At 41.4% G+C, this 13843-nt stretch overlaps 1 protein-coding gene across 1 annotated transcript in view; it reads right to left on the reverse strand.

The window, feature by feature from the left end:
* LOC105522838 (transient receptor potential cation channel subfamily A member 1-like) overlaps positions 1-13483 on the reverse strand; it is a 43044-nt gene extending 29561 nt beyond the window's left edge. The window contains 6 exon segments of the mRNA XM_011957433.1: positions 929-1036; positions 5119-5142; positions 5144-5301; positions 7871-8027; positions 13372-13425; positions 13427-13483. Coding sequence (XP_011812823.1) covers positions 929-1036; positions 5119-5142; positions 5144-5301; positions 7871-8027; positions 13372-13425; positions 13427-13483 — 558 coding nt within the window.
* Positions 13484-13843: the final 360 nt, after the last annotated feature.

The raw sequence follows: 13843 nt of genomic DNA on the forward strand, positions 1-13843 counted from the left end.
TTATTTTTATTCTCTTTATCATTTATTCTCTTTTTGGTCCAATCATGAAAGCTTAGAGTATTTACCTGTCTCTAAGTACATCTAGTAAAAGTGCTAAAACATATATGTATGGTACATTTAAACATTAGGCAAATATTTTAAAATTATTTTATCTCATTTTCTTACTCTCTGGGATGGCAAAGAGGCAAAATCAAGTGGTAAAAATAAAGATCCTGGTCTGGATAACATGCAAGTGATTAAGGAATATTTGAAACAAGGCTATTTGCTGGGATTCTAACAGCACACTCAGATAGAGCACTGCCAGAAGCAGGAGGAAGTCATGTAGACAAGCATCTCCATCGCTTCACTGGACCACACCAGGAAGCCTCACCGGAGACAAGGCTGGCTCTACTCTCAGGCATGTGGCTAAGAACCTTTGTCACTTCATCACTCAGGGCACTGTTTTTGGGAACACGTGGCCATAATTTCTTCAGGTCTTCAGGAGTGGCTGTGTTTCCTTTGGCTTTTATTTTACAGGCCCGATAAGTCTGGAACTGACTATATTCATCTTTCCTTTGACAATTCAGAAGCTCAGAATCAAATGTACGAACCATCTTTATAACCTACAGGCCATTATACTTTGTATTTTGCATTCTATCTTGACCACCAGCTTCATCTTAATTTTTCCTGCCTATCTTTTCTTTTCACTTTGAATTTCTCATGGTTTTCATTACTGCTTTCCTATTAGTCTTCTATAAGCAATCTCAGATCCACTTAAGGCAGGGAGTGCATATACAAAAACACATAGAACAATTTTTTTTTCTGACATAGTTTCTGTATTTTATGTTTTTCTAAGGAGAAAAACTTAACAGCTTTTGTAAATAATAATAATCCATGTTGTATTCATGAAAAGATAAAGAAAGCAGAAAGATATGAAAAATATACAAACCAAAATCTGCAGTGCTTCACTATTATTTTTGGTGCATGCAATCATCACAGCTGTGTTTCCATTTTCTCCTTCCAAATTAACATCAGTACTTCTATGCTCGAGCAAGACCTACAAAAAAGTGGAGAATAATTGTCAAAATTTTACAGATTTCCAAATAAAGTACTTGTCTTCCACTAGATTTTAAATTCTCAGATGCCAGGGACCATGTCTATTTATCTTTTTTCTTCCTTCTCCCACACAATCTAGCACAACATTCTGCACACTGTGGGTACTAAGTAAATTTCTCAAATAGATGAAATAACCATGATTTCAATGTCACAACAATTAAGGTGATAATGAGTTGTGGCATTGTAAATAGAGTAAGAATTGTAGATACTAGTTATCATAGCTTCACTTAATACTTCTGACTTGTATTAGTGAAGCTATGTTAACTAATATTTTCAGAAAAATAAATTTATGGAGCCATTTAGAATGTGTTAGCAGTGAAGGAGGAAGTCAGGAAGGGAAGAAGGAAGAAAGTAAGAGAGACAGAGAGGAAGGAGGGAGGCAGGAAGGAAATGGTTTCTTTTCCCCTTCTAGTCTAGGTAAAATTTTTCTTTTACCTAGATTGCAAGCATCCTAGGAAATGTCAATGGAAACTCTATTCTCTTCAGTAAACAAAACAGAGTTTTGCATAACACTTTGGTATGGCTTAACTCAATGAATTCAAACTTGGTCTGGAATGGAAACTTTTTCTGCAATGTAAGAAATTAGCATCCTGGCCAAGCACAGTGGTTCCTGCCTGTAATCTTAGCACTTTCGGAGGTTGAGGCAGATGGATCATTTGGGGTCAGGAGTTCGAGACCAGCCTGGCCAACATGATGAAACCCTATCTCTACTAAAAATACAAAAATTAGCTGGGCTTGATGGCACAAGCCTGTAGTCCCAGGTACTTGGGAGGCTGAGGCAGGAGAATTGTTTGAACCCAGGAGGCAGAGGTTGCAGTAGCTGAGATCATGCCACCTCACTCCAGCCTGGGAGACAGTGCGAGAAAAAAAAAAGAAGAAAGAGAGAAAGAGAGAGAGAGAGAAGGAGAGAGGGAGAGAAGGAGAGAGGGAGAGAAGAAGAGAGGGCGGAAGGAAGGAAGGAAGGAAGGAAGGAAGGAAGGAAGGGAAAGAGAAAGGGAGAGAAGGAGAGAGGGTGGAAGGAAGGAAGGGAAAGAGAGAGAAAGAGAGAGAAGAAATTAGCATCCTGATAAAATGGTCAAGTAATTTTTCTGATGAAATTTCACTGAAGACCTGTTACTGCCTCATCTGGTTGATGGCCAGCTGAATTTTGCCCAAGTATCTATAGATCTTTGACAAGTCTTTCTTTAATATTCAATGTAATAAAATTATCTCATCTAAATATCTTATCAAATCTTTAAACTGGCCTACTAGAGGCTTTTTCTCTTGCAGAAAGACTATGACAAACAATGGCATGTCCTTATAATTAAATAATGTTAAAAGAATTTATTAAATAAGCTGTTTCTCAAAAATATTGACTTCTTTAAAAAAGTATACAACTTTTTACCAGAGCCTCTTGTTAACAGAACATTCCCCATGTGAGTGTCAGTAAATGAATTAGGTTTACTAATTAGCTCTGCTCATAAATGAAAATTAAACTGAGATTTTAGTACATAAAAATATGTGGGAAAATGATGGAGGAATTAAAGGGAAATGAGAACACAAGGTTCCTTCCATGGACTATAGGCACCTTTGCATTCTGTTCTTAAGAAGCTGTAGATTCATATGGAAAATAACCTATCAAAGAAGAGGCTTTTCTCTCTTTGCCCTCCTAGAATCATAGACTATAAATGTGTAGCATTTATTAGGCTGTTATTACTGTGCCACCAAAAGCACAATCTTTCAAAAAGCTGTGTTAAATTGTATGTGGCAGGGATCCCAGAGACAGCAACTAAACTGTGCAGCTACTTCAAATTCAGTCATGACCAGGCAAGTCCAGAAGGTTCGGAGGTGAGCTCTCCACAGGTCCTTTTGATGAGAATCTGGAAAGCCTCATGGAAGGGTCAAACAACTGGATACTTTGAAGTAAAGCCCCAAGGACTAAGGCCTGCAGGCCACTGAGAGACAAAACCACCCCCTAATCCCCAGGCCAATGTGTCCCAGGGAATATTATGCATACCATAAATCATTGTGCAAGAACTTGAAGTGATGCGTGAATGACAGTTTTTTACTTTACAACCATTATAGGCAGCAGAGGAAGGTTTGAGGGAAGGTCAGTGGAGCAGTCCATAGAGCAGCTTCTAAACTGGCAGGGGCTGGGTGGGTACAGGCTGGAACATGGGCATAACTGGGAGAGGCAGGTAGAGAGGATTGCTGTTTGCAAGCATGAGGGGAGACATTCCAAAATACCTTCTCCTCCTTCTATTCCTGTCATCTCTGGTGAGCCAGAGGAGTTTGAAAATATTTTTACACATAGTCGTGGTTGATAAGACCAAGTAGGGGAGAGTCAGTTTTACTTAGAACTCTATTTTTCAGCTTGTTCTGGTGTCATCAGAAAAATTTGTTTTATGTCCATCACTGAATTTATGAATCAGTTAGGAGCTTTATTTTCTATTTCTATGTGATACCTACCTTTCTGTATTTGTTGGTCTAGAGATTTCTGCTTTCTAATTAACAATAGTCATTCAACAGTTATCTGCCTTCAGTTCCCAAACCACATTTTCAGAGCCAATATTAATTGAGTTAATAGGCATGTGTTCTTGAAAAGAGCCTTCAGAGGGAGCAAGAGATCCATGAGGAAATATGTGACATCTCTGTGGGAGTCCCTGCAGTCACTAGTAGCCCAACCCAGATGGTATGGAAACAGCACTTAGCTCATGAATAATGCAGATATTTAATAAAACAACAACAACAAAGCAGCTTGTTTCCAGAGGACTTTCTAGTATCCTCTTCAGGGAGCCATTCTGACCTATCTCATAGCTACTGAGAGTTCAGCTCGCCCCTTCTCAGTCAGCCAGAACTCCTATTTACTCATTCGTTCATCATTTGCCACCACAGTGCTGAGGAATACGAGATATTTGGATTAACAAGACACAACCCTCCTTCAAGGATAATTACCCAGTGGGCAAAAAAAGCACATGAATATTTGATTCCAATATAATGTGTTAAGAATTTTGATAGAGCCATATACAAGGTACAGTAGGAAAGCAGAAAGTGGCTCCTCTCATACCCTTCAGGTCAAATGTAAAGGAGTCAAGGTCTCAGAAGGCTGAGAGAAAGGTCTTTGGGCTAAAGGGAGCTGGAAACTAATGCATCTCATTGGTGATTTATAGAGAAGCTGGTTTTCTTGGAACGTACCACAATAGCCAAATCATTATTCACAATAATATTTCTATAGGAAAATTTATTATAAGTTCCAAATAATCTACCTTAGAAATGAACTTCTGGAACATGATCCATTTGTAAATTCCATTCTTCATCAGTTAAGCATGTTTGTATTCTAGTGTATCTGACAGACTTTGAGACGTAGTTTAAAAGCCATGGCCTAATTCTTATCCTTTAGCAATTTTCCAGGATTTCCTCTACTTGACCAAGCTTACTCTTATACCTTGAAAACCAATAAGATGTTTCCCAATGGTACTGTCATGTCTTCAGCGAACTGATCTTTTCAATAGGCCATACACTCTAACTAAAACAGCAAATCATAATTAAGTTTTCTGCTTTCATTGAGGCTCTCATTACCTTCTTCTTTTGTCATTAAATCGGTCAGGTAAAAGTGATAAAGCCTAAACTTGAAAACATAAAGATGAAAACAAAATTCCTTAGTCTTGCAGTTTTACTTGTGATGTACCATTAGGCAAGCTATTCAAATTCTTTTGGCACCTCAGCATACTCAGCTATGAAATGAGAATCCTAGTATTTTATTAGATCTTTCTTCATAGAGGGCTTATTTAGATGAGAATTTAATAAACGAACACACACAAAGTTCTTAAAAAGTGCTTGGTAAATAAGAACTATTCAATAAAGTTAGAACTAATCATCATTATCATCATTAGTTGGTGAGAAGTAGAGCAAAAGTAATTATTATATATTGTTTGACCTGGAAGCTTAGAAGGTGCTCATCCTGGCGCAGGCAGAGAGAGCTGGATCTGGGTCCCAGCACCTGCACCACCAGTCAGGCCCATCAGAGCCGGCCAGTAGCCTTACCTTCATCACCTCGTTGTGCGTGCCCCTGCACAGCTAAGTGGAGGGGCGCCATCATGTTGAAGTTTCGGAGGTTTGGGTTTGCTCCTCTGCTGAGAAGAAACTTAACGCTTTCAATTTGGTTTTCTTCTACAGCACAGTGCAGAAGGCTATTTCCATAATCATCCATAATAATTGTATTCAGTACTAGAAAAAGAAACCAAAATATGGATTAGATTTTGCTTGGACTGTATTCAACACCTCCTGAGTGCCTATCCACTCCAAACTCAGTGCCAAGTGCAACTGACATCAGCTGCATCTTTCCTATGGTAATTAAAAACATAGCTTCAATTCTCATGAAACATTTAATGGGCACCTAATGGGAATATATAGAAGCATGGTACTGACTTTATCAAGTGAGTTAAATTTCTATCGGTAGCATTTATAAGAAAAAGATCCTCCTATTGCTACATGTTTTTATCTATATGAGTTCGGGTATTGTGATAAAATATTGAGATTATGTAAAAGAAAGAACTATATACTGGGCACTCTACGAAGTTCACGTGACCATTATTTCATTCAAGCCCCAACAGCCTGCCGGGCATCACCATGACAAATGTTCAGAAGGAGGAAGATGCTGAGGTCCAGAGAGGTTAAAAGTCTTGCCAACATCACAGAGCCAGTATGGAGGTATGAAAGTTACCATGCCTCTCTGAACCTCAGCTTTCTCATGTTCAAAATTCATAAAAAATATTCATATGTCTACACACACACACACACACACACACAGAGAGAGAGAGAGAGAGAGAGAGAAAGACCTTGCAATGTTATAGTGTTACTGGGACAATAGTATTAAATCGTATCTTTAAAGATCACAGCAGAGTGCCTGGCCTGTAGGAATGGCTCTGAAAATGTTAATAAGAAAAAAAACACACCACTAATAAACCACAAAACTAGAATTTGAGCTTGAGCCCCTGATGCCACACCTGGTTTCCACAAATTGTTACAATATGATATATGGCACTATGTACCCTGTGAGCTCAGCATATAAGTAATATGTCCTTTCATCCTGCAAAGTCCTATAGCTATTCTAAAATGGACATGTCTGTCTGCTGTATCAACCTTGTGAATTAGTGGCAGTGTATCTTTAAAGTCCAGGAAGGGAGAAAAAGTATTCTCTCATAAATATGATTTGGGGACCATCTATGGTACTTGGAACCATATAGCCACCTTTCCTGTTTCTCTCCTTTTTAAAATATATCTCTCCACTATTCCTTTCATTCATCTAAGTGCTTCATTCTAAACAACACACACACACATGCAGGAGCACACACACACACATGCATGGGCACACCCACACATACACACATCTCTTGACTGTTTTGTCTGATCAAGAAGAATCACTCCATTCATCATTCCATTTGGCACCAAACTTAAACAGAGATCTATATTTACAAACTCCCATTCACTAATTAAGTAACTTGAATTTTGCTTTTATCCTCATCACTTTTCAGAAATCATTTTTACAGAGGTCACTGGGGCCTTCTAATGTAGCGGCTTGATCGTGATCTCCTTCCTACTAGATCTCTTTGTGGCCAGAGCTTCTTCTAACTCTTCTGTCCCAGTAATTTCGCCCATGACTTGAGTATCATCAATCTTTTATCCATTGCTATCTTCATCTTTTTCTGGCTTTTCCTCTGCCATCTCTCTTGATGTTTGTACTCTACTCTTAGCTACCTTAACTAGCAATTTTGTGATCCCCTAAAGTATTTTCATGCATTTCCACTGTCTCGTCAACTTCCTATGCAATCATGCTCCTGTAGGGCAGCCCCTTTCATTCTACATTTCTGGATATTTCCAGATATTGTAGAAGATTGTAGATAATGCCTGCTGGATATTTCCAAGTGGATGTCCCCTGGGCCTTTCAAACTCACTGTGACCAAATCTCACACCTTGGCACTCACTTCCTTTCTGTTTTCTCATATTCTTCCTTTTGGGGGATGTTTATATTATTAGCCTAATCTCCTAAATTTAAGAATTTCAAAGTCAGTTCCAACTCCCTGCCTCTTTCTCTTCCCATTTACTCTGCTGTTAGGTACTATTGACTTTACACTCCATTATCTCTTGAACCTCTCCCTGTCTCCTTATTGTAGCCTCACAACCCTGGTGAACTCTTATCCTCTGTTTACTATCAAAATAACTTTTTAGCTTGGCTTCCACTTCTAATCCATCTTCTACAATATTGACGGAATTATCTTATATAGTGCAGGTCTTATCACACCACCTCACTGCCTCCATCTCTGGGGCATCCACCTCCCTCATTGCCTTCAGTTGAACTGCTTAAACAAGGCAGAGTGTACAAGGCTGGCTCTGGAAAACATTACTGTGGGGGGATATTACACCTTCTTGAAGTGTCAATTTGCTTCAATGATAATAATTTAGGTGTAGAATAACCTCAATGGAAAGAGGTTAATAACCTCAATGGAATGAATAGAAGAGTGCATAAATATATGTGCATTTTTACAGTCTATCTAAAAATTCAAATAAAGTCTGTGCTTGTTGTGGGGTGTCCTAGATCTCTGCACTATGCTTTGCTATATTTCAGTAGAAGAAGTTGAGGAGTGCTGGTGTGTAGGAAAACCCACATTTCGAAGTGAAATATACAAGCTCTTTATAATTGAAACTAATTACCCTTAAGAATCACTTTGTTCCACTCTTTCCAGTGAATTGAATGGGTTGAAGGATTTCTAGAAGATGCATTGTAATGTTTTGTTACCTCCAGGAAGGAAATCTTCAGGGAACATCTCCATCCACTCAAATTGACCTTTTCCTACAGCATATTGGGAAGGGAAGGTGTTCATGTCATCACAATTGTTTAATATCTTTTGTTTCTTAAAGTTTTGTAATCCATATGCACTTCCTTCAAAATCCACCTAGAGGTATTTAAACACCATTACAACAACCAAACATATGCAAAACTTATGACTAAAAGTTAATCATTTTATAGCCTTAAATAATTTATTATCCAACATTCTTTATTGTGCTTATAATAAAGTAAAAGTGTTTCTTGAAATATACACAAAATATTTACAGATACAAAGAAGGTATGAAAAAATGCCCCTAAATTGTCCAGTATATGAAATAAATGCTTTTATTTTTTGACCATAAACTCATATATGCTTAGAAATAAAAGGCCTTCTTCTTTGTTGCCAAGCAAATGTGGAAATCTTCCCCAAACAAATGAATCAGATACTTGCTTTAATTCTACCATTGATCATAACTAGTCACATATGCCACATGATAATATACGCGTTCAAACTCTAGTTTGTTATTTTAAGGATAACTAGAGCATTTCTCACTACTGAAGAGAAAAGCTATCAATTAAAATGATGTATTAAAGTATTTAACGTACCTTAATATAGCTAAGAAATGATTTAGGATATGAGGATTTATTCAGTAAATGTCAAATTGGAATAAATAAAACTTAATTTCTTAAATTTTTGAACTTTGGATTTTGCTTCTAGAATCAAAGAACAGTACTTAACAAATCACTCTTCTATGGTAGTCTCTTAAACTGAGATATGTTACTTTTTAACTTATAAAAAAGAATTCTATATAAGCTACATATGGCTTTAGTGACTACAGGATATGACAATGAGCATCCAACCACTTCCAAATTTACACATATTCAGTAATAAATGTAAAATGGGATTATTGTAGAAATAGGGTATGCTCCATATCTCATGCTATCAAAGAAAATGTTGATCTAAATCTGTTTGGAAGTGTTCTGGCACTTCAATTTGATACGTGATTTGGGTAATAAAGGGATTGTGCTGCCCACTCCCTAGTGCCAGAAAGAGCAGTTTAGGATGTCTGTTCAGCAATGTGCTGTCAGCACAAACCCAATTCCACACTCTTGAGAGGGAGTACTGGGTTCAGATGCTCACAAGACACTATTGAATTCACAATGACAAAATAGCATCTAAATACTTCACATGAGCATATCAGATGTACTAGATCTTCTCAATTACTACCTGACATATTGTCAGGCTTTGAAAAGATTTCTTAAAGTTCTGAAAGTAAGCCAAGGATGTCACTTAGACAAGTTATATATTCATTTAATGTAGTTTCATCTTGTCACAGAGTCACTTCAGATTCCTTGTGATTCTGAACTATGTGATTAGATTCAGAACATAATAGACTAGATCACTTTTAGGTAAGCTAATTCTAACTAAACCCCTTAAAACAGAAATACCATACATATCTGTTTTAGGTTGCTTTAATGAAACACATATAAACAGCAATGTGGCCAAAAGGTTGGAAACTAAGGTGAGAGATAACAATTGGAAGGTCAAATGGTAAAGTATTCACTGTCTTGAAAGAAAATAACTGGAAAAGGCTAAGAGCATCAGTCCAATGGTTCTTTTTCCACATTTCTCATCTTGTAAGTTTTCTGTGATCCTTCAGTTTTGTTAGTGTTCCTGAGATACTGTGTATGCGCTGGAGAAAATATGTTATACAGCTTTTCTTTTAAATTAGGAAACCACCAAAAACCCTCTAGAGTTCAAAAAGCCCTTCACAGTATTATATATGTTTCTTGGTACTGAGTACAACCACTGAGATTTTTACAAGATGATCTGAAAGTACCACAGTTAATGAAATAAAATATATAAATCCCTCAATCTGCAAACTAGAATAAAAATAAATAAATAAAAAGCCTTAAACAGGCCAGGCGCAGTGACTCACGCCTGTAAGCCACTTTGGCAGGCCAAGGCAGGCGGATCACAAGGTCAGGGGATTGAGACCATCCTGGCAAACATGGTGAAACCCCGTCTCTACTAAAAATACAAAAAATTAGCAGGGCATGGTGTCCGGTGCCTGTAGTCCCAGCTACTCGAGAGGCTGAGGCAGGAGGATGGCGTGAACCCGGGAGGCGGAACTTGCAGTGAGCTGAGATCGTGCCACTGCACTGCAGCCTGGGCGACAGAGCAAGACTTTGTCTCAGGAAAAATAAAAAAAATTTTAAAAAGCCTTAAATAGCATAAGTGGTTCTACTTAGGCAGTAAATCTAAATAAGGACAATTAGAAACATAAAGAAAAATAATTTTGAGACTTGGTGCTGAGAAATCCCTCAGCACATATCTCTAGAAAATGAAACCACAGGCCAGGCATGGTGGCTCACACCTGTAATCTCAGCACTTTGAGAGGCTGAGGCAGGTGGATCATGAGGTCAAGAGATCGAGACCAACCTGGCCAACATGTTGAAACCCCTTCTCTACTAAAAATACAAAAATTAGCCAGGCGTGGTAGTGTGCACCTGTAGTCCCAGCTACTCAGGAGGCTGAGAGGCAGGAGAATTGCTTGATCCCAGGAGGCAGAGGCTGCAGTGAGCTGAGATCATGCCACTGCACTCCAGCCTGGGAGACAGTGTGAGAAAAAAAAAGGAGAGAGAGAGAGGGAGGGAGGAAGGGAGGGAGGAAGGAAGGAAACCACATGGGTGATACTAGAAATTTAAAATTTCTTACTGTCCCATATTGATTGTAAAGATACTATCCTAGAGGGTGAAATCCATTCGTGACTCAGTTTTCTGGAGTAAGCCACAAGGCCACAGTTACCTTGCTAATATTAAGAAGGACAAAAAATGTCTGTGGTCAAGGTGGACATGCCAACAGACTCACCTTCGGAGGCCTGGCTACTTGGTGTGTGTGATTTACTATACATGCATGCCAGATTCACACACACAGCTGGCAACAGTGCCAACTTGTGCGACCTATTTAGAGAGGAATTTGGCAATTTCTACCAAACTTAAGGCTGTATGTACCTCTTGACCCTGCTAGGACTTTAACGTACTGACAGTCCTGCAAAAGTATCAATGGAAAGACAGACAGAGAAGCCACGTCTACACTGACAGACACACTCAGTCAGGTGCATAATAGCAAAACAAAGCAAACACAAAGCAGCTTGAGTGTCCATCAGTGCAAGACCGGTTAAATAAATCATGATCTATTAATACAGTGGTAAGAGGTAACAATGTGCTAGCAGCCCTCACTCTTGGCACCTCCTCGGCCTCAGCATCCACTCTAGCAGCAGGGCTTTAACAGCCCTTCAGCCCCCCACTGCACTGTGGGTGCCCCTCTCTGGGCTGTCCGAGGCCAGAGCCGGCTCCCTCTGCTTGCTGGGGAGGTGTGGAGGGAGAGGTGCGGGTGGGAACCGGGGCTTCACTCAGTGCTCACAGGCCAGTGGAGTTCTGGGTGGGCGGGGACTCTGGGGCCCCACACTCAGAGCAGCCGGCCTGCACCGGCAGTGAGGGACTTAGCACCTGGGCCAGCAGCTCCAGAGGGTGCACCGGGGGTCCCCTGGCAGTGCTGGCCCACCAGTGCTGTGCTTGAATTTTCAGTGGGCCTCAGCTGCCTCCCTGAGGGGCAGGGCTCCGGACCTGCAGCCAGCCATGCCCAAGCCTCCCCCTACCCCAGTCACTGTGGGCTCCTGTGCATCCGGAGCCTCCCCCATGGGCACCGCCCCCTGCTCCGTGGCGCCCGGTCCCATCGACCACCCAAGGGCTGAGGAGTGCAGGTGAGGCTCTGGACTGGCAGGCAGCTTCGCAGGCAGGCAGCCCCAGTGCGGGATCCACTAGGTGAAGCCAGCTGGGCTCCTGAGTCTAGTGGGGACTTGGAAAATTTTTATGTCTAGCTAAGGAATTGTAAATACACCAATCAGCACTCTGTCAAAATGGACCAATCAGCAGTCTGTAAAGTGGACCAATCAGCTCTCTGTAAAATAGACCAATCAGCTCTCTGTAAAATGGACCAATCAGCAGGATGTGGGTGGGATCAGTTCAGGCTGCAGGTGCCAGCCAGTGGGAACCTGATTGGGTCTCATCAACACTGTGGAAGCTTTATTGTTTAGCTCTTTACAATAAATCTTGCTGCTACTCACTCTTTGGGTCCACCCTGCCTTTAAGAGCTGTAACACTCACGGAAAAGGTCTGCAGCTTCACTCCTGAAGCCCGGCCACCACAAACCTATGGGGAAGAAGGAACAACTCCGGAGGCACTGCCTTTAAGAGCTGTAACACTTACCATGAGGGTCTGCAGCTTCACTCCTGACAGCCAGACCATGAATCTACCAGAAGGAAGAAGATCTAGACACATCTGAACATCTGAAGGAACAAACTCCAGACACACCAGCTTTAAGAACCGTAACACTCACTGCGAGGGTCCCCGACTTTATTCTTGAAGTCAGTGAGACCAGGAACCCACCAATTCTGGACACAGTGGGATATTATGAAGCTGGTGAGAACTGGTAAATTTCCAAGTGCTGATTTATATTTTGGTGTATTCCAAAATACATTTTGTGAGTAAATCAAAGTGGAAATCTGTGTTCATACTTTTGCAAATAAAAAAAGAACTATTAACATGTGCGTTTTCGTGTAAGCATTTTTTTTAACCTGGAAAATTCCTAAGAAATTGTTAACATGATTCCACTGTTGAAAGAGATTTGTGAGGAGGGTTTGGAGAGTCTTTTTAATGTTGTCTCAACATTTTAAAAGAGCCCCTTTTTCCTGCTGACAATCTGATGAAATCCAGTGGTGGACTCTGAGCACCCAACAGCGTTTATCCCTCAGACTACACCATCAGGTAGTAGCTAGTGCGGCCTTCAGGGCCCAAGAACTGCATAAGAAACAAGTACCTATGGTAGAGCCTCAGGCCACTCATCCATCTTCAAAAGGTCACCTCCTCCACAGCATTTCCTGACGCCCGCAACCCCGAAGAAGGAATTCGCCCGTCCTGCCTCCATTTTACAGGGGACATTTTCTCTGGTTTCTCTGTTTCACTCTGTTAGACCAGAAGCCTTCTCAACCCCCAAAACTCTTAAATAGCTATCCGACAACAACCAGACACAGCCATTCAGCTCCTTGGTTCTAAACAAAATCTACAAAAAAGTTCAAGTGAAACGGCACACATTCCAAATTGTCCTGATTTTAGGCAGCTGCCCGATTTGTGCCAAATGATACAGATACTTTTTGAGTAGGTTTCCCTGGACTACAGTCGTCCAGGAACAAGAACAGATTGGGCAGACAAGCAAACGAAATAAAGCAGGCGCTGTGTGGACGCATCATTAGCAGGGTCTCCTCTAGGACTGTGAACACCCCCCCGAAAGCCTGCAACCCCCTGGCCACTCCAGGCTTTCTCCAAACCAAGGGCTGCTCGCAAGGAAACCTAGAGCCGACCCCGACCAGACTTCAGAAACCGTCCAGACCCTGGAGCCTCCAGGGTACCTTAAGCGATACCTTGCAGTCCTCCGCATTGTATGGCACAACCTCATGGACAATCGCCCGGGGGCTCCTTCTTTTCTCCAGGGCGCCGCATCTTCCTCGGGCTGCGCTTCATTGACGCCACTTGGTGCAGCGCCGGCACCTGGGGCGAGACAGCGAGGTCACCTGGCTAGGCGCTGGCGTCCGCGCGAGCCGGAGCGCTGCGGTGCTGCAGCTCATAGGCAGCGAAAAACTCGCTCTGCGGGAACCCTGGAGAACTTCTGGAAGTTCTCAGGCCCGCGCTACTTACAGTGCAGGAAGCAGGCGGGGCCTGCAGAGGAGGTAGAAACACAGACCTCCTTCGCAAAGAGGGCCGCGGTGCCGCGTCTGCCGGGGACTCGCCCTTTCCGCAGCAAAGTGAGTAGCCGGTCCCGCTGTCCTGCAGCTGCAGCAGCACACTCACAGAGTCAAGCGTGTCAGTTCGGTGTGGATGCAG

Source organism: Colobus angolensis, unplaced genomic scaffold, assembly GCF_000951035.1.
Source record: "Colobus angolensis palliatus isolate OR3802 unplaced genomic scaffold, Cang.pa_1.0 Scaffold440, whole genome shotgun sequence".
In the NCBI taxonomy this organism is placed as follows: domain Eukaryota; kingdom Metazoa; phylum Chordata; class Mammalia; order Primates; family Cercopithecidae; genus Colobus; species Colobus angolensis.